Source organism: Patagioenas fasciata, chromosome 4 (assembly GCF_037038585.1).
Source record: "Patagioenas fasciata isolate bPatFas1 chromosome 4, bPatFas1.hap1, whole genome shotgun sequence".
In the NCBI taxonomy this organism is placed as follows: Eukaryota; Metazoa; Chordata; class Aves; order Columbiformes; family Columbidae; genus Patagioenas; species Patagioenas fasciata.
Genome location: NC_092523.1, coordinates 80,532,221 through 80,551,725, shown reverse-complemented (window position 1 = coordinate 80,551,725; position 19,505 = coordinate 80,532,221). Strand labels below are relative to the sequence as shown.

Below are 19,505 nucleotides of genomic sequence, written 5' to 3'. Positions count from 1 at the left end.
CACCCTTCCCCTCAGCACCCCGGCGGTTGTTGCTGGCCGGGTGTTTTACGAGTGTTTCTGAATAAACCGACGGACAAGAGGGGCCCGAGCTCAGAGTTCTGGGGTGGAAGGACCCGGCTGAATTCAGGCAACGTTCGTGGATGTGGATTTATCAGGGAGGGAAGGAAACTGTGGAAGTCGAAACAGAATAAACAGGCCCCCTTTACTATGTATATAGTAAGAAACTAGTTTATGGTATATATCAGAGCATCTTGGAGATGGTTATACAAAGTCCTTATAGATGGATCCTCCCCCATGAGGATTATAGACCAGATGTGTCTTTTTATAAACCATTTACAAGGGAACAAGATAGACTTCAGACATAAAATAATTTTATTGAATTCTATGGGACTCCCAGCATAGACCCTTAAGAGTTGAACGCCAATGTTTATCCCTGTAGGTTTTATTTTATTCCGCATGTGAAGGGTGGGTTGCTGACCGCCATGCTGTGTCACTGCGAGGGGCCCAGCCCGCCCATCGCCTCCGGGGGGATGTGTCACTTCTGCTCACACGGCTGCGGGGACAGAGCGGCCCCGAACGGGGCCCAAGGTCTGAACCGATGGGCCCCTCAGCGGACACCGGCCGGAACGGCGGGCCGCGGAACGGCGGGCACAGGAGCAGTGCGCGGGGGGGACGGCGGGGCGGGCGGCACCAGGGGGCGCTTCCTGCCGCCGCCGGAAGTGCTCGGCCCCGCCCACCGCTGAAATTGCCTGGCCCCGCCCACCGCCGGAAGTGCCGGGCCCCGCCCGGCCCCGGAACCTTTCTTCGCGGTCGCGGGGGACGCGTTCCGCGGTGTCAAAATGGCGGCGCCCGCCGGCTGCTGCCTCTGGAGAGGTCGGGGGCTTTGTTGGCTTTCACTTTTCGGAGGGCGGGGGTGCCAAGCGGCTCCGCTCCGTCTCCGGGCAGCGCTTTCTCCCTCGGCCGCGGGCCCGGTGTGGGGGGCGGGCGGTGCTCGGTGCGGGGGTGAGCGCGTCTGGGCCGCTTATCTGAGGCGATTCTTGTTCTCCCCTCGCAGCACTGGCCCCGGTTCGTGGCCGAGTCCTCCCCGGGCTCGCCCAGCGCCTCGGCCCGGCCTTGGGGAGCGCCGAGCCGCCCGCCCGGGCCTTCGCTGCGGCTGCCAAGTGAGTGCGGGTCCTTCTGTGGCCGTGGGTTTGCAGTTCTGGGGTGTCGGGGGTGGGGGGTGCTTGGGGGTCCGTACGGTCCCCCCACCAGCCGGGCTGGCTCTGGGGGCCTTTGTCCCACCCCAGGGCGCTGTACACACTGAGCAGTTGAGTCCAGATTTAGTACATGGATACGAGATATTATTTATTAAGGACCTGTGCAAATCTGGGTGCTGGAATAAACCCAGAGTGCCAGACAGAAAACAGCCATTGCGTACAAAATCTTATCAGTACTCAGGGCAGCCCTAAAGAGACACCTGGTTACGCATTTCCCTAGTGGTTACATAATCATTTTAGTGTATAAGGAGCAACACTCAGCTAACAGACACTTTATCCAATGATCTTGAGATACCTGTGAAAACAAGACTCAAATGGTTGTGTGGACTTCGAAAGGTCCAAAGCTGCAAGGTCAGTAGTTTCTGTAGCTTCCAATTCGGTGTCTTACAAATCATTCTTATCTATGCTGCCTTGGTTGACCTAAAACTGAAATGATTTGAGTCTTTAGGTTAGCAATTGCAGACAGCATTCATTCTTTTAAGTGGAAATGACTACACAGGCAGGAACCTCCTGGAGAAAGAGTCTGGAGAGGGAAGGGCTGAGCTGCAAGTGTTTTTAATTACTCCTGCAATAATTAATGGAACAGTTATGGGGAAAGACTTAGTTTGGAGGTCGCGGCAGGATTACAGCTCAGGGAGAGCTGTCAGCATGGAAGCTGCTGAGCTTTGGTTGCCAAAAATTCCTTGTTTCATTTGTTGTCCTCTTCAGTCGGTCTGACGCTGTGGCACACACTGGAGAAGTGCAAATGAACTCTGTACAGAGCAGGGAAGGAAGCTGGACAAGCGTGCTGAAGTGCTGTAGAGTCTGTTACTATAGTTTATAGAGGAATTATTATTATTTTTTTAATTTGAGAGCCTCTATAAAAACGTAGGAGAACGAGTTTGGGAGCTAGCGTTTGCTAACTGCATGCTAAAGGGTACAGGAAAGGGAGAAGAAACCTTTTCTGCAAGGTGGGATTGCTCTGATCCACTGTTAGAAGGGGGAACATGCAGCTGATGTGTCTCCTGATCAATAGCAAGGTGTGTGGGGTGTGCTGGATTTACAGGTGATTGCAGCACAGTGCCAGAGACCTGCAAATAAAAGAGGAAAGTGGGAGAGGACAGAAACCAAACAAAAAACCCCAAACCACACCACCCAGAAAGCTGAAGTATTGTCTTAAAGTGCTTTTCCTGTGATACAGTAGTTATTAATTTAGTTTATTAATTTAGTTATTAGTTTAGTTCCATACTGGACAAATGTAACTATATTGTTAGAGGAGCTTAATTTCCTTCAGAGCTTTTCAATTCTGTGTTGGCCATCTGAGACAAATAACTGGGATGAATTTGGGGATGCTCTTACTCTATGTAGAACATTCCTTGTTAACTTATCAGTAGTTAATAACTGACACCTGAGAGTATCCACTTTTTCCTCTTGTGACATGTCCCAAACCCCTCAGTTGATGATCTAAAGGTATTATTTTGTTTCTCAGAACTGCAAAAAAAAGTCCAAGAAAGGCCAAGCAGGAAGAGAGCAAAAAGAAGGCAGCGGTGAGGAGGCGGCCGCTGCTGAGCAAGCCGGTGGATGATGTGTACTTGACGTGGCTTTACGAGCGCCCGTCCTATGAGGTAGAAGAGGCTGTGGCTATGCTCAAGAAATTTCAGGAGCTCGACTTCACCTACCCCAAGCAATACGTCTATATTAATGTAACCCTTGATATGGCGCTGCAGAAGAAGGTAAGTTGGAAAGGGATTCAAAGTTTGATGCATTTTTGCTGTGGGAAGGCTGGTTTAGCTGCAGAGTGGGTGCAGCCATTGCTCTTCTCAGCTGCCTCCTGCAGCTCCTCCCATTGTCAGAGTAACCTGTGCTTGTGCAGGTGATTTGTGCCTTCAGACCTGTGTAATTACTGAGTGTCCCTCTTACCACTGGGGTGAAGAGAGCACCATGGAGGGTTTGGAAAACAGGCTGTTCTGTCACTAAAATTGATGAATGGACAGAGCTGATCAAACAAAGCTTTGTGTTGGATTGGTCTTGTCTCTTGAAATGCTACCAAAGCCACATGTGTGTTTTGTTCTGGGATTATTGTTACAGGAGAGGTGTAAAGACAAGCTGTTTCCTGCCTCTGCCCAGGTTGTTTTAATTATTATTAGTTCCTTGGAAGTATGCTCTCCTTTGTTAGCCTGGGATGTTTCTGATTTAGAAGTGTCTAGTCCAGTGTCATCTTCCCCCATCAGTAGAAAACAGGCCACTTGAGAGCTGGTTTCTTTGTGTGTGTGACTAATATCCCTTGGGTGCACCAGGAGTCCCTTAGAGCTAGAAGGTAGGTTTGTTGTTAAAGGAATGCAGAGCACTGGCTCCTGCTTTCCAAGGCCATGAGCTGTTCCTGAGGCTGGTGGGACAAGTTCCTTGCTGATGTTTGGTGTTGGCCAAGGTATCAGAGATGTAATCTGGATAATCTGCAGCACCTCAGTGTCTGTTACTGGGCACACCTGAGCGTGGCACTGATCCCGCACTGGAGTCACTGCTCCCAGCCCCTTGCTCTGGAGAAAACTGCACTGTAAGGAATTAATTTCACAAATTTGGATTTGAATATATGCCAGACATAACAAAGTGGTCAAAACGTAAGCATTAGGCTTTTCTGTTAAGACCTGTGCTTGGAAATGGTGGGCAAGATGGCTACTTAGGGGCTGACTCTGCTCAGTTGTGTAACTTGCGCTGAAGTTATGATTTCTTTCTTGTTTTAGTATTTTTCTTCATTTACTTTTTAGAAAAAAGTGGAACAATTTTCCAGCACTGTTCTTCTTCCCTACCGCTTTACAGATGAAATGAATAAGGTCTTGGTTTTCACAGAGGTGGGTAAGCCTGACTGACTCTATTGTGTGTTCTTACAATGCGAGTAGTTTCCATGCAAGGACGGTTCCTTTTCTTCAGCAGACTCTGGAAATGCTTTACAGAACTCTTAGGTCTGTCTAGGAACCATCTTCAGCAGTATCTTAACATATTAATGAGCATTTTACAGGATTTCTGTCATGTTGATCACCTTATGTTTATGCAGATTATTCTAGCAATGTAGTCAGGGAGTAAACATCTGCACAGGTGTCACTAAGGAAGAGGTTATCCAGGTGTGTAGGGCAAAAACCTTGTCACCTTGTTGTAATACAGGCGGATAGTTTAGTGTAGCAGTGTGTCCAGCCCTGCTGAGCTGGGTGTTATCCCCAGTAGCTTGTGTTGGAACAGGGTGCCTTTGGGGGGGACCGCAAAGTACTTTCTCCTCAGAAGACTCCACTGGTGCATGTTACTGGGACCTGGAGTGGTGTGGAGTTGCTGTTCTTATATTAAATCACCAGCATTAGATAATCTTTGCCTTAAGCTGTTATTTCCTTCTTAGCCTCTAAGTATTCTGTTTTACACCCAGTTGTCCAATATTGATCTCCTATCTGGTACTGTGGCTTGGTAATACAAGTACTAATAGTTTGCCTTTCTCTCAACAGAATGAGCAAGAAGCTGAAATAGCTCGGGAGAATGGAGCTGCTGTTGTGGGAGGAGTCGAATTAATCAAATGGGTATTTTTTTTGTTAAAGAATTATGTAAATATTTTAAGTTAGACACTTAGGGGGAGGGAGTGAGAAATCTCATGTCCAGCCAACTCTCATGTGAAGTTAGTAGGCAGAGTGAAGAGTGAGAGACTGGGTTCTGTGCTCTGGTATGTCTGTAAGTTTACTTGTATACTGAGGTAGTTTTTTTTGTGTATTTCTAAGTGTATTGAATTTTTTAATTGCAGATTTTGGAAGATGAAATCCAGGTGGACTCCTATGTAGCTGTTCCTGCAATAATGCCCAAACTAATACCATTAAGGAACAAACTAAAACGAAAATACCCAAGCACAAAAAGAAGTAAGAAGCAGTTCTTGTGAATCTCAGCATTAGAACAAGATTTAACTCATGAGGTGGTGTTGAAGCTTTTGATGAGGATGTGTAATTACATGGAGTTATTTGCCTGCATGTGACTGAGCCCCTGTCTTAGTTAAGAGTGGTTTTAGGAAGCTAGACCTGTGCTGTTCTACAACAGGCAAAGGGGAGGTTAGAATCTATTTTGTCAACTGATAGAACCTGTTCTTGTTAGTCCTGCTGAACCGTAATAGTACTGTGGAGATAGCCAGGAAAATAGAAACAGCTTGGAAAAATGTACTCACAGAGACAGCTGTGTTGTCCGACTGCTGTGCGGTTGTTTGGGTCCCCAGGTGCTGCTGCCGCTGCTCCTGCTGCCTGTTGGGTACTTCTGCATGAGAGCTGGTTGTGCTTTTCCTCGGTACAGCTGCTCCCGTAGCTGCAGGGTCTCTCCTCTTTCATAGTGCTCAAGGTATTTCCTCTTCAGGTCAGGTTCTCGCAGCAAAAACCCATCAGTTTCTAAATACTTTTGTCCTCCCCTGCTGGCTTTATTTTACCGGTGTGTCAGGGTCTATTTCAAATCTGGAAAAAGAAAAAGCCAAGCTGTTACCAAAAGAGAGCGAGGGAGCGCCTGTGGCAGCGTGTGCAGCACTACGCCTGGAGCCACGGCTCTAATCGAGGCAGCTGGGGCAGGGAGTTGTTGTTCCAAGTTGCAGGCGGTGTTTTTAGCCTCCTAAACATTTGAAACCAACCTATTAAGCTGTCCAAAGCATGGCAAAAAGAACACTCCAGGTATTTTGTTGAAACAAATGAAAGCTGTATTATGCAATTGTGAACTTACTTGGTTGGCAGCTTATCCAGGGTGGAATTGTCTTGGAGCTGTGGAAAGGTGCTGGGAGAGGAGATTTGTGATGCCTCAGTGGTGATGCTGGTCTGTGAATGAGCTGGTGCAGCTGAGATCAGAGTCAGCTGGGAAGGGCTGGATTGGGCCAGCCTGGCCCAGGTGCTGTCTGTAATTGGGCTGTTATGTATTAGTAGTTGTAGACTATTTGTTTTCATGTTAGGTTTGGGGCTTGTTCTAAACCTGACTCTAGTGGGTTTTGTTCTTCCAAGCTCATTTAATTATACTGAGTGGTTGGGCTTTGTTATATATGTTCTCCACAGGTTCTTTATGTTAAGCAAAGCCTTTGTTACGGTTTCCCTTGTATCAGCTGTTCATGTTGGTTGATGACAAAGAAGGAAAGATGGAGAATGTTTTATAAATATGAGGACACCATTGCCTTGCCCATGAAACTACTTTTTTTTTTTTTTTAATTGGAATTTAACTGTCTTAACTGCAACATTGACTTCTCTGGTACAAATATCACACCCAGCCATGCTAGTAAGTGTTACCCACACAACTTTTTCTTTTAACCATAGATTCCATGGGCCACGATATTCCCAAAATGCTGCAGTTCTTCAGAGAAGGTCTTGAGTACATGGTACAAGACGAGCGTCTGATCAAGACAAGAATAGCAAGAGTAAGTTGTTATGTTTTCTCTATTCAGCAGAGCTAAAGTACAAATTAAAACAAGAGAACTTATTTTGGTCTGTGTGTTCCCCAGATTTCTGACCACGTTGTTTGAACTGACGTGTGAGGTAGATGGAACTTGTCCTCTTCTCGCTTGTGTGGCAAGTTCTGCTGATGTGAGCTCTGTGTGGTGTTCGTGTGCGGTCGCTGAGGATGCTCTGCTCAAACTGAGACCAAGCCATAGCTGATGCCCGGAATGGCAGCTCTTTGCTGCTGTGCTGGCAGTGAACCGTAGTACTGAACAAAACACAATGAAAAAGGTGCTGTTGCTGAGAATCCCTTGGAGACGAGACCTCAGCGTGGCTTTCCCTTACCCCTTGCCTTTCCCAGCACTCTTCTGGGAGTAAAATAAAGTTCATTTGATATTGGCTTGTAGCTAAATATGCCGTGGATCAATATGCACAGGGGAATCAGAAAGTGTTTGCTTTAACCTAAGCTGAAGACTTTCCTTCTGGACTGGAGCAAAAAGCCGCAAGTGTTTCCATTACACCTGCAATAGTATAAAATTCATCTGTGCTTTGCTGTTATTTGCTGGGTTATATGAGAGTACGTCCTCTTTTTTAGACCCTTCATGTGTTTTTTCTTAGGAAACAAACAAAAAAACCAAACCACCCCAACCCAAGTAACTTCCCTGAACCTTTTTCCAACACCTTGTGCTGCTCCAGAGAAATGCATCCTGAACTTTTAAGAGTGAGATAGATGATGCTTTATTAGTGTGCTCTGATTGTCGTATATACTGTCGTTTTCAAAGATTCTCGATGGTTAGGTTGTGTTTCTACAAAGCAGACTGGAAACTGGTTTCTGGTTGCCCCCTGCATGAATTGTTCATCAGGAAGGCTCAGGACCTACAGATTTTGATCTGAACAGAGCAGCTTGTGCAGCCTTGGACATCTAGTGCAGAGGACTCCTGTCAGTTGGGGTTGAATTGAACCGCATATCTAATTGCTGGTCAACAGCGATTGTGTACACACAAGGAGTTGGTAAGGAATATGTATTTGGAAGCCGGAATATTTATTTCCATGTGGGAATGGTTTTGAAACACTGGAGGCCTTTGCGCATTCCCTGTCTGCACTATGGAGCTGTCAGCATATCAAGGAAATGATGGTGTTTGGTCTCTTGGGTTGTGTCATCTCTGGCTGAAAGAAAGTCACTCTGTCCTATTTTCCTGTCCTATCAAATAGAGAATATTAACGGACATCTTCATATTTTGAGCTGGGTCTTGTGTTGTACTTTTAAGTCCTTACAAGAAGTTGTAGCTTACTGTTTAGAGCAACTTGGAGATGTTGTATTTTCTGAATGCTCGTAGAGTTGGTTGCAGGTGGTGAATGTGAAGTAGCTCCCTGCAACTGAGCACCTAGAGGTTCACCCCAAGACCTGAATTTAGTGTAAGGTTTGGAAGTGAATGCTATTCAAACCCTCATTTGTAGTATAGCTTCTAATTAGTAATTGTCAAGGAATTGCTTTGTTTAAATAGTTCTGAGTCTTCCTTTATTTTGAATTCTGTACGACCCGGTGTCTGTCAGCAAAATGCATTGTGTGGCTTTAACAAACGGGTTTTTCCGTCTGTTAGTTTGTGAATGGTTCTACATTGCAGTCAGCATGGCAATGATAAAGATGAATGTATAGTGGAGGAACCGCGTTTGGATTCCAAAAGAACATAAACAGATTAATGGACCTGATCTGGGAAAGAAAAGAAGGGGAAGAAGCTTTATAATTTATTCCAGTGAATCATGACATTGATGCCTTCAATTTCAGGTGCTTGGTTTGGACTTCAGCTGGTTCGTGTTCTTTAACAGCAACTCTGTGAAGCCTCTTTCTTGAAATACCTCATTTTGATTTGACTCTTGCCCAAGGGCTTGTACATAGAGTGGTTATTTAAGACTTTTTACCTCCATAAGGCTGCATTTTTGTTTTTTACAGAGCTATGGAAATTTAATGTCATGAGTAAAATAGGGAAAATAACAATGATAGTATAACTGTGTATAGAATATTGTATTATCAGGGCCATTTGGATAAGGATGTTAATGGATTTGTAACTCTGGAACAAGGAACACAGAGAAACAAAAATCTAACCAAAATACAGAATGCATGTGTACCCGGGGCTTTCAGCTTTACTAATCCGGGCTTTAAGGCTCACCGTGGCTGACTCTGCGTTATTGTCTTTCAGCTGGATATGTCTGTTGAGCAAATAGTTGCCAACCTAAAGACACTTATCCAGGATATCTGCACGTTCAAGCCAGCGAGTTACGGTGAGTAACTGTTCTTTTAATGTGGAACGTGAAGTTACAGCTAATAAAAGTAAGAAATGTGTGTGAGGAGAGAAGCGACGTGTACAAAACCACGTTTGCCAGCCTGGCGCTTCAGTGGGTTAGAACCATACAAGGAAATGTTTGAGACACAGGGGTCTTCATGTCTGCGTGGGTTTGTTTTACCCCGGTGATGTGCCCCTCTTGGAGCTCAATGTGAAGAATCCAAACCAGAATTCACCTGCTATTACTCTGGTTAAAGCCTGTGAGTTACCATCTGGTCTGATGTTAGCTGCCCGTTAGAAGGTGTGCCTCCTTGTTCTGGTACCAAGATGCTTGTCAACTTCCTGCTGCTCCAATGGAAGAGCTCTTTACCTTTTTAATGTTTTATTCCTTAGTGAAAGAATCAGTTATGAGTGAGGCAAGGGGTGAATTCTGCGTGTTGTTCATGTGGGTTCTGCTCGCTGTTCTGAACAAGGAATGTGAACAACTAATACTCCCTTCTGCTCTTTGTCACAGCGAAGTAGACTTGAAATGAGTGCCATCTGCTTAGCTGGAGTGGAAATGGTGATTTATGATCATATTTTTATGGAAGAATAGCCTTATTTAAGCTAAGAAAACAGCTTTTTATTGCTATTGGCTGTCTGCAAAAAGAATCATCTTGCATCTCTTCTAGTGACTGTGTTAATGGTAACTACTGTACAGACAGAACAGAACACGAAAAGCAATGTATGCATAGCTTTGGAACCTCTACTTTCAGTCCTAATGGAAAGTAGAAGGGGTTGGTTGGCATGAAATATAAGTCAATAGAGTTAGAACGTGGTGGTTTTGTCTTTAATGAGTTGATATGTGAAGGAAACCAGCCTAGTGAAGTAAGGGTGAACCGTTCTGGTCTTAGGAGCATTTTGATTTATTTTGTGGTGTCGAGCTTGTTTGTCCTGGTTGGTTTTCTGCTGCCTTGATTAAAAATATTTGCCATTTATAGGAAGCAAAATTGATCATTAGAATCTGTTTACAACAGTGCAGTCTATCTGTGCTTGCTAACTATCGATCGCTTAGTGCAACTAGTTGTAGTTTCTGTAGTTCCTTTCAGAGTTTCCATACGTAGCAGATGACTGCAAGCGGCTGTGCAGGTGCCCCGAGAGCAGCGTTTGTTTGAGAGCCGTTGATCAAATGAAAGGCTAAAAATACCACCAGGCCTGCCTTCTCAGACTATAATGTAAGTCTGTTGAATCTTCCACAGGGAAAGCACAGAATCACATCATTTATTTCTGTCGTTTCTTTTGTCAAAAAGTTCCCTCAGCATTTGGTGGCAGGATCCTGAAACACAACTGGTTTATCTTGTGAGTATTTGGGTGATAAACTGTAGAGCCGTATCTTGCCCATCAAGACCATGTCCCAAAGTGAGTTGCCTTTTCAACCCAATCTGCCAGGGTGACTCTTGAGCTGTCGCTACCAAAGGGGTTTATCTGCATGCGTAGTTCTGCTTCCCACCACGCGACTGACACAATCTGTGTTGCTGCCGAGATAAATTAGCTTGGAGACCTGAAAAGTGGCAAAGTGACCAAGTTGATGATGTCCTTTGTTTTTTAGGTCGTTTTGTGCAGAAGTTGGTGATCAGATCGTCGACCAGTGAAGGCCTGCTGCTGAAACTCGACGGGCTGCTGCCTGAGGAGGAGGGAGCAGCGCAAGAAGAGAAAAACGCTGCAGAGGATGAGGAAGAAAAACAGAGCCAAGAATCTGCCACTACCTGATGTCTTTCCATGCGCATCTGATGGTCGAGCTTGGAAAGCAAATGGTGTCATTCAAGTCATACTTTATGAAAAGAAAGAAATAAATAAATTTTTCATTTTCTAAATTCTGTGTGACAGGAAATGGTATCACAGGTAGGAGCCTGTTGCTGAAACGGAAGACATTTTACATTCCTTTTGATAGTAGCTGGAAGATAGTTTGTGGTGGTTTGTGGGGTTTTGTGGGTTTGGTTTGGTTTTTTTTTTTTTGCACATAATGGTTCTTTTATTAAAGTATTTCTGTAGCTTCTGGAGTATTACCATCCCATTTCTGTCACTACTTCTGGAGTATTGCCATCCAGTTTCCGTAGTAGCAGCCGGACGGCCAGCACAAGTCATACCCGTAACACTGGGCTTCTTACTTGGTTGAAATAGTGGGATGTTCAGCTCTTTGTTTCCTTGACCTGGTCTCCCACAGAGGAGCCAACGCGGTTACTGGTGCAGACCCGCTGTGTGCTCACCAATGAATGGAACGGGATCTTCCCCCATTCCTCTTTCTGCCGAGTGAGCGTGGTGTTCATGTTGAGTGGTTGGGAGGAACCTCTGCGTGACTCTTGTGGTATCTCACTTTGCTTTCATTTAATCTGTGTGTGTAGGTACTGGAGGGCTCTGCCCAGGATTACCGCTCTGCTCCTGAGGCTGCACACAGGTTAGTGTTGGTGACAAATGTAACACATGCGGTTTTTGTAAGGGAAAATGGGATGTATTCTGTGGGGTGACTCATCATTCACCCATGTTTCAAATGCTGCTGTTTTACCTTTGTGCAACTGATCCTATGCCCCTGTGGAACCCAGTCAGCTGTTCGTATGATTCTGGAAAGAAATATGCTCTAACTGTTTTGGGATTGAACCTGAGTGAAGCTACAAATTTTAAGTACCACTTTCATAGATTTTCTTCTTCCTGGCCCTTGGGGTAAGTGGATGGGTTGGAGGGGTGCGGACAGCTTCCCAACAAGCAGAAGCAGATCTTGTTTCCTTACAGATGACTCAGATGAAGATTCTTGTGCTACACTTCCCAAGAAGATTTTTTTTTTTCCTAAAAAATACGTGTTGTGTGTGTGGATTTCACTGTGGTAGTCTGGGGATGAAGGGCAGGTACACAGGGGAGCAGTGAGCGGCCGGGAGCTGCAGGACCATGGTCCTGGGTGGCTCAGTCGCGCTGGAGACGCGCGGGGCTCTGGAGAGCTGGCCGGGATTTCCTTTGGCCGTCAACCTGTTCCACTTGAACTCTCTGACATGGGGGGCATGCAGACCACTTGGCTTTGGCTGAAAATCTTGGCAATTAAGACTCTTTAACAAAAAATAGAGGTCTCTTTTAGCAACAGCTGTTTGTAAGTGGTAGATTCCAAATAAATGAATTAAACTGTTGCTGGGCATTGAGCTTAAGCACATCGGAAGGCTCCCCTTGGTCATGGTTATGTTATTGCACAGTTGGCTTTCGGCTCCTGGGGCCTGGTTGGTGTGGGTCAGACCAATCAAACCAAAACAAGGACCTTTTTTTGCACCAGCCGGTACAGAATGTTCTTACTATGTGATTTCACCAAATCTGTCTGACTTAATTTGCTCTGGTGGCAATTGCTGTGATTTTTGTCTGCCTTGTTTTCCTCCAGCATAGTTCATAACCAGATGGCAGCATCAATAGCGGGCTGTTTAAAAATAGGTGGTTTTTGCTTGAATTTCTTTCCTGGTCTTTTTCCGTGACATTTCCAGCAGGTGCCATCCTCCATCTCCTCTGTAGAGATGCAGGGTGAGACTTTCTCAGTGGGTTGTGGGTTTTTTTGCACTTTGTGGCTAAACTTGTGTTAGTAAAACTGTACCCTAAAATGCAAGAAGGTTCCAAAAAGGATTACCTATTTATAAAAGGGCGTAAGCTTATCCAAATCTGGAAGGGCCATTTGTGTTTGCTTTAAATCAGTCCTATTATTGGAGGTGAGGCTCATTTTTCAGAGAGGTGGCCTATATCTTTTTGGTTAGCAATTCTTGTGCCTCCATCTGCCACGTGTGGGTGCTCCCCAGCCCACGGTGCTCCCCAGCCCACGGTGCTCCCCAGCCCACGGTGCTCCCCAGCCCACGGTGCTCCCCCAGCCCACGGTGCTCCCCAGCCCACGGTGCTCCCCAGCCCACGGTGCTCCCCAGCCCACGGTGCTCCCCAGCCCACGGTGCTCCCCAGCCCACGGTCCGGCCACCCCGCTACCTTGGAAACAACGTGGGCCGGTTTGCTCAGCCTTGCTTGAACTGGGCTCATGTGTCTGGCAGAAAGAAGATGAAAGCCATGTTGGTTTGGAAGTGAAGAGTTGATGTGACTGGCAGAAATACTGTGTGAAATGTGTCCAGTGTTAAGTGCCCTTAACTTGAAATTTGGTCCAAATCTTCCAACACTAGGAATTGAGGTTCCTGATATGATGAGACAGAGCTGCGGAACCTGGTATCTGATGTCAATGGAGGTGTCTTCAGAATGGGTAATTTTAATTTCTTTTTCTTGCTCTGTTCTGCAGAAGTTGATGTTGTAGGGTCAAGTTTCTTCAGATTCTTGCTGCTGATGTCTGTGAACTTCTAGCCTGGAGCACCTGGCAAGTTTCAGAGTGTAGGTGAGGGCAGGTGATCAAGAGAAACAATTGTTTGGAAGTGTTCCAAATCGGTGAGGTTTGGTGGTTGTGTTCTGGTTTTGTTTTGGTGTTTTCCCCATCAGCCATAAGTAAGGGGCTGTACGGGTCACTGGTGGTCAGGTGCAGGCCAGGCTGGTCTGTGCCAGCATCCAGTGGGGGAGCCGCTTGATGGGTGTGCAGCGCAAGGCTTGATTATTCATTACAAGTCTTACCTAAAATGGGCTTTTTTTAATGAAAAAATCGTGTTCCATAAGCTCTTGTATCTGTAACATGTCTGGCCCCATTAGCTCGGGCAGAGCATCCTCCGAAGGCACGTCCCCGGTGCCCTGGGGGCTGTGAAGTCAGTTTGTGCTGAGGAGGGGAAAGATGAGGCCGTGCGGAGCGTGCGCTGTGTCGAGGACGTGTCTGTCACCTGCTGCGCATCGGATGGATCCTGAATGGATGGGTAACATTGGAATTCTAGCATAAGGTAGGATATTGTTTTACAGGAAGGTCGTTTAACCCTGCGAATAACATCTTGTGCATTTATGTAAGAAAAGAAAGGTTTTGTTACTCATGGATTACATGTACGAGTACTGTGATAATACTGTCATAGAGAAACAAGGTGAAGTTAAGATACCTGCTGGTGTAGAAAGGCAAGGCTTATGATATCACTTGCACAGGTTTCTAGACTATTTTTTTCTTGCCTTATTTCCAAGGCTTGAGCACCCATTTTGGAAAAGGCAGACCCGTCCTTTTCAACACGGGGGGCTTTTTGTTGTGTTTTAATGATGCTTAAGGATAAACATACAGGTGAAGTTAAACCTTTAGCTCCCCGACTGCTGAGTGTACTGTCAAAGAATAAGTGTGGAATACTCAGTATTCCTGTGGAAATGTTTACTCGGAACACTTGAACAGCACAGCAATACTGGAAATTTGAACCTCCAGAAGCTGGGTGAGCACAAAAGGCAGCTGGTGAACTTAGCTGCATTTCAGCTGCATTTGTTCATCTCACAGTTTTGAATACGTGTTACATTGCTACTATTTGATATTGTAGAAATGGCCCTGGCCTGTGTGATTCTGAATCAGTGTTATACAAACTGTTGGCTGTATTATCATTTTATTTTACATTTTTTTTTAATCCTGAGATGCTTGATGGACACAGGAGGAATGAAGAGGGGCAAGACGTGATTATTCCCCTTTCATAGGCTCAGTCACAAAACACGCGGAGCGGGGGTTGTTGCACGTGCGGTTCTTGTGCCCATGTGCCTCAGAAGCCAGTTGAATGGTTAGAATGAGCGTAACTAGAACGGCAGTGCTGGCTTCTAGATATTCATAAGCAGTGTGCTCTTAGCAAAGCATGGCGTCGTAACGCTTCAGTGGCTCCTGGTGAGTTAGAGCACTGTATAAACTGGTTATTTTTACTGAATGCTCAGGTCTTTGAAGTCCTGTGTAATAACAAGCATCCTTTTTACAGGTGTTTGTATTAATGAGTGCTTAATGCTCCGCTGGTAGGCAGACAGAGCAGACATCTTATATCAAAAGCAAAACATCAGTAACCAGGACCTGGTTACCCAAAACCCCGGTGAGGCCAGGAAGGGTGTTACAACTCATTAACCAGTCCATGCTGTATTGGATGGTGGTGCCTGCAGGGAGTGGAAAGGTGTTTCATGTAAGTTCCTCCTTGGTGAAAGGCACTCGAGGCAAACTCCGCAGATCTTGGCTCTGGGAGCATGTGCAGTTGGTTCCTCCGAGCAGCTGATGTGTCACCAGGTGGTACCTCCTGGTGGCCTCCTGGTGGCCAGCAGGCCCTTGCCCAGTGCGTGCCTGGCCCTCAGCACCACGGGGACGTGGCCAGGAGGGAGATGTTCCAAAAGTTCCTCTTTTGTTTACAGTAGCAGGAGAAACAGCATCTTAAAAATAAAAAGAAGAGTGGTGGCAAAGAGCACTGGCTGGTATAATTACATAATTACATTAATATTCTGCACTACCATTGGTACTGTCAGCATCCAAACTTAGGGTGAAGCTGATACAGGAGCCTAAACTCTGTCCGTTTGGTAAAACTTTGACTTAAGCAGGGGGGGAAGCTGTTAAGCTTGACTGAAAATGCTGTTAGGGATAAACATGGCTATTTTACAAGTAGTTGTCTGCATCTGGGTTTGCAGGTGCCTGGTCCTATTGCACAGCTGCACGATGGGGAGTTGTCCGAATGAGTTTCTGCTGTTGCACCTTGCAGGGCCAGGGTTTGGTGTGTGTGCAAGAAGCTGTGGGTGAGTGTGGTGTTGTTCAGGCACAGAGCTGGTTTGGGAGGAGAGCGGTGCCTTAGCTTGGGTCACTGTTGAAAAATGGGGTTTTTTATGCTGTGAGGACAAGCAGCATGGGGAGCACAGCTGTGCCGAGGGTGCTCGCTTGCAGCTGCAGTTGGCAAGGTCTTTGTGCGTTATTAATGGAGGGAAATGTGGAGGGGGGTTGTTCTCTCAACCTTAAACAAACAAACCCCTGTACATTGTAAATGCTTTCAGTTAAAAGGGCAGGGTTTAAGAATTTAGGTTTTTCTCCCGTAAGCTTTGATTTTGCCAGCAGGAGGAGCCCTGAGACAACAGTGTTAGCTGCGTGGCCTCTGAGTCTTTAGGAGCGGTGATCAGAGTGGAAATAAGTGAGCAGTAAGGCAAAACCTTTTTCTTCAAGATGTCCCTGGTGGGAAGCTAATTCACTCTCATTTCCCAGCGCTAGCAAAACTGGTGATGGGAAGGCAAATGAGGAGATGACCTGTGCAGAGGCTGGCTACGACTCAAAGCCTTTAGAAAGATGGGATGCTATCAAGTGACCTCATGTGATGCTGTGTGGAAAAACAGATCTTATTTTGGGCGCCTAAATCTTATTTTGGGTGCATTGGGCTGTCGTAAGGACGGTTCTTGTCACAGGGCTTTCTCAAGCACGCTCGCCTGCAGTTCCCAAGGGCTGGTGTGGATGGTGCTGGAGTTTCGGTGCCTGGGACAGTGAGATAGAAGAACATCCTGCTTGGAGCACATAATCTGTATGTGCCCTGTAGCAGAAAGGCACTTCATATTTCTGAAGCTTCTGGATTTCGTGCTGCTGTGCTGAGTACTGTCCAAGCGCTACCCCAAAACGAAAGCCCAGTGTCTGTTGAATAGCACGTGTGAGTGCACATCTGCACCGGCCATACGGGCCCAGCTGCAGTTCAGGCGCCCCGAAGGAGAGCCATCAAATCCAGGCCTGTGTGCGGGCTCTCGGGTAGGGCAGCAGTCACTGCTCACACGAGGGCTCTCCAGCAGGGTTGTGTGGCGGGGAGGAAGCAGCGGGAGCTTGAGTTCTTCGTTATTCCAGAGAAATATATTTTTTAAATTTTTATTTTAAAGTTTTTTAATCCTTATGGAATCCAGTATCAATGTACAATGGCTTGAAAGAGATGCATTTTTTAATGGCCAATTCTCAGTATGTTTTAGTAATGTTCATTAACAAAATCAGTTGTGCAGTGTGTGCTGTGAGGAGATAGTCTTATTCCTGTCTGTGTGTAGAAACACCGGGCCAAGTTTCGATGTCCTTGATTTCAGTGGTGATTGGTGGTCATGGATGTTATGTGAGGGGGTGAAATGTCCTGTAGATGTGGAGCTTCCAGACTCTGCAGTGCAGTCTCCTAGAGCACATCAGAGTGGCCTTCAGGTGGCATTTCCGTTCAACAGCCTTGTCAGGGCTGCCTGGCGAGCTGGAGAACTTGGAACTAAAATCGAGGATTGGTGTTGTATCCTGGAGTATTGAGCTACAGACACGTGTGTGTTCTGAAGTCACACTGTTTCTGAGCGTGATGACCAAGTGTGAGGAAGGTCAGATGAATTGTCTCGGAAGAGTGACTTGAAGGCAGGCTGTCAATACACATCGGTCCTCTCCGGATCCGTGTTCATAGATGAAGCAGTTCTGCTTGTGTTGTCGAAAGACTGACTGAAATAGAATAGCCATTAGTCCAAGGTGGCTCAGGCGCATCAGGCTTCATGCTGAGTGAGAGAGAATTGAATCTTCCAGCTATATCACAGCATTTGATCAAGGAAGTGGCCAGATAAAACCCATGAAGTGCTCGATCGCACGCTTGGGTAAGAAAAAAATCCTTTCTTTTTCACATTCAAGCAATAAATCCTTCCTGCTTCCAGGTAATGCAGAACTATCTGTGAACAACCATGGAGGTGTTGAAGTGGAGCCAAGCTGCTTGGCCATGACAGTGTCTTGACGTGTTGGGAGCGAGCGCTAAGGCCTCTCACAAAACGCTTGTGCCACTTTATACAGCATTTGTTTATCTTTCATATCAGAGCTGAATTACTGAGCGCGCCGTCGCAGCCTCTGGCAGCTCATTTTTCTGTGCCAAGCAAAACATCCACTGGTGGAGATTTTCATTGGGCTTTGACAGCGTTTGCTGCTTGGAACTCAGCAAAGCGCCGCTATCCAAGGTGAATTGTCCTGGCTGTTTTCTATTGATTAGGAGACGTGCGTGTCGTGCGCTTTTTCACTCCAGGGAAAGGAAGAAGGTATGGAGTTGTTTGGTTGCTCATTGATTGTTGGTACCTTTCTTTACCTCTTTTCTCTGTGGCAAAACCCATCTGCTTTCTGCTCCAGAGATGCTAAAACCTCTGGTTTGTGTGTGCACGGCTCTCATACTGTTATTCTTTGAAGGTCAGTTCGTTGTACCACTCTGTGTCTTCAGTAAACCAGTTGATCCTCAGAGATGCCAGAGCTGGAATAGACAATGATGCCAAAATTAACCAGGTAGGGTAAAACTGTGTGGACAGGGCAGGTGGGAAATGCGAACAATAGCAGGAGGGAGAACTGTGGAGAGAATAGATTGTCCTATACTTCTCACAGTAGAGCAGCAACCAGTTTGACCAGGAGTCTGAAGTTCCAAGTGATTAAATGGAATTAATACATAATAAAAATATTTCACATCAGTAACGTGTTGCTGTGGCACTTGCTATGAGACTTATTGCTGAGACAATAAGATACATATGCAGTCTTTTCTTTAAAGCTGCTATATATCAGGTAACATTTGGAAGAGTTGATAACTGCAAGGAGTGAAGTTTTGGTGACTCTAACTGGGGAATTTGTGGAAAAATCTGTTTTGTGTTGACCTACTTGCCAGTCTTTGAATTGTCCCAGAAAGCTGCTGGCTTGATACAAGTATAGGATGAAACCGGAGTCAACAAGTCCCTGTGTCCAGGTTGCATCTTGCTCGGAAGGCCTAATGCACAGGTTTCCAACCGTGGGCTGAACACCAAGTTCCAAAGCTGTGAGCTGAGCCCGCAGAGCCGTCACGACATGGATCCCTTTCTGGAACGTTTCTTCAGCTCTCCTGTGTCCGTCTGTGCCAGCACGTGCCTGCCGTTCAACGGACCTGAGTCAAGTCTGGCTCCAATCACCACAACACTGCAGAGAATTGACCTCTGCCTGGAGACTTGATAAAAGGATTCTTAAAAACAAACAAAAAAGGATGTTTATTTGTGCTACCTCAGTGAGTTTCTGCCCCTCTGGTTCTGGGACATGCGCTGCAGTTGACAGTTGGGTCATTGCGTTGCAAGATGCGCCCGTCAAGCTTCCAATTGTAGAACAATCTCTAGAGAGGCAGAAGCTTATTCTTCAATTGCTTTTGCTGTTACCTCCTAAGTAGACTCAAAATAGAAATGCTGCTTTTGTTTTGAATTGGGGGTTTAAAAAAGTATGTGCAGGGCAAGACTTGACAGTGTTAACTGAAGTGACTTTAATGTCTGTTTTGTTGGTTGTGTGGTGCTGGAGGGGTGTTAGAGTCAGTTTTAATGCCTGGCCAGTGCTGGGAGTGCCATGGGTGCCATGGGACAAGGGCCAAATGAAAGGAAATTGGGTGATGGGGAGAGCAGAACCTGGACTGCAGGGAGGGCTTTGGTCCTGCGTGATTTGCGATTGCTGATGTTTGATGTTCGCTCATAAAGGAAATGTTTATAAACATGCAGGAACTGAAAGTGACAGAAGTGGCCACGCTGTTTCAATGGGACCCGGGCCTCTAGTGCTTGTTTAGTAAACAAGCCCTGCCCCATTGATACTTTTTCCTTAATCTTATAAGCGAAAGTGACACCCACACTAGCCAAGGATAAGCTCCTACACCCCTGGAGCTGCTGACCGTTTAATTCCAGCCCGTGGATTTGTGAGCAGGATGAAG

General features: G+C 46.1%; 2 protein-coding genes and 1 long non-coding RNA gene across 3 annotated transcripts in view; all 3 read left to right on the top strand.

Moving 5' to 3' along the window:
* Positions 1–771: 771 nt before the first annotated feature.
* On the top strand, positions 772–10,793 carry MRPL1 (mitochondrial ribosomal protein L1). The gene is made up of 9 exons (XM_065837042.2): positions 772–873; positions 1,055–1,160; positions 2,725–2,968; positions 4,001–4,084; positions 4,724–4,795; positions 5,014–5,125; positions 6,539–6,639; positions 8,857–8,938; positions 10,529–10,793. Exons 1-9 carry the CDS (start codon positions 840–842, stop codon positions 10,687–10,689), a joined length of 996 nt encoding a protein of 331 aa, XP_065693114.2. The 5' UTR covers positions 772–839; the 3' UTR covers positions 10,690–10,793.
* Positions 10,794–10,896: 103 nt separating this feature from the next.
* Positions 10,897–19,505, top strand: part of FRAS1 (Fraser extracellular matrix complex subunit 1) — a 126,197-nt gene continuing 117,588 nt past the window's right edge. The window contains exon 1 of the mRNA XM_071808285.1: positions 10,897–11,374. Within this exon, the coding sequence (XP_071664386.1) occupies positions 11,245–11,374 (130 nt within the window). The 5' untranslated portion in view covers positions 10,897–11,244. The remainder of the gene's footprint in view (positions 11,375–19,505) is intronic.
* On the top strand, positions 12,838–19,317 carry LOC139827874 (uncharacterized). The gene is made up of 2 exons (XR_011738986.1): positions 12,838–18,085; positions 18,473–19,317. It is a non-coding gene; the product is annotated as an uncharacterized lncRNA (long non-coding RNA).

Excerpts from the sequence above, each read along its gene's own strand:
- MRPL1 (XM_065837042.2), top strand. The coding sequence starts at position 840 with ATGGCGGCGCCCGCCGGCTGCTGCCTCTGGAGAG. Across the intron at positions 4,085-4,723 it reads AGGTCTTGGTTTTCACAGAG|AATGAGCAAGAAGCTGAAAT; the intron begins GTGGGTAAGCCT and ends TTCTCTCAACAG. Across the intron at positions 8,939-10,528 it reads GTTCAAGCCAGCGAGTTACG|GTCGTTTTGTGCAGAAGTTG; the intron begins GTGAGTAACTGT and ends TTTGTTTTTTAG.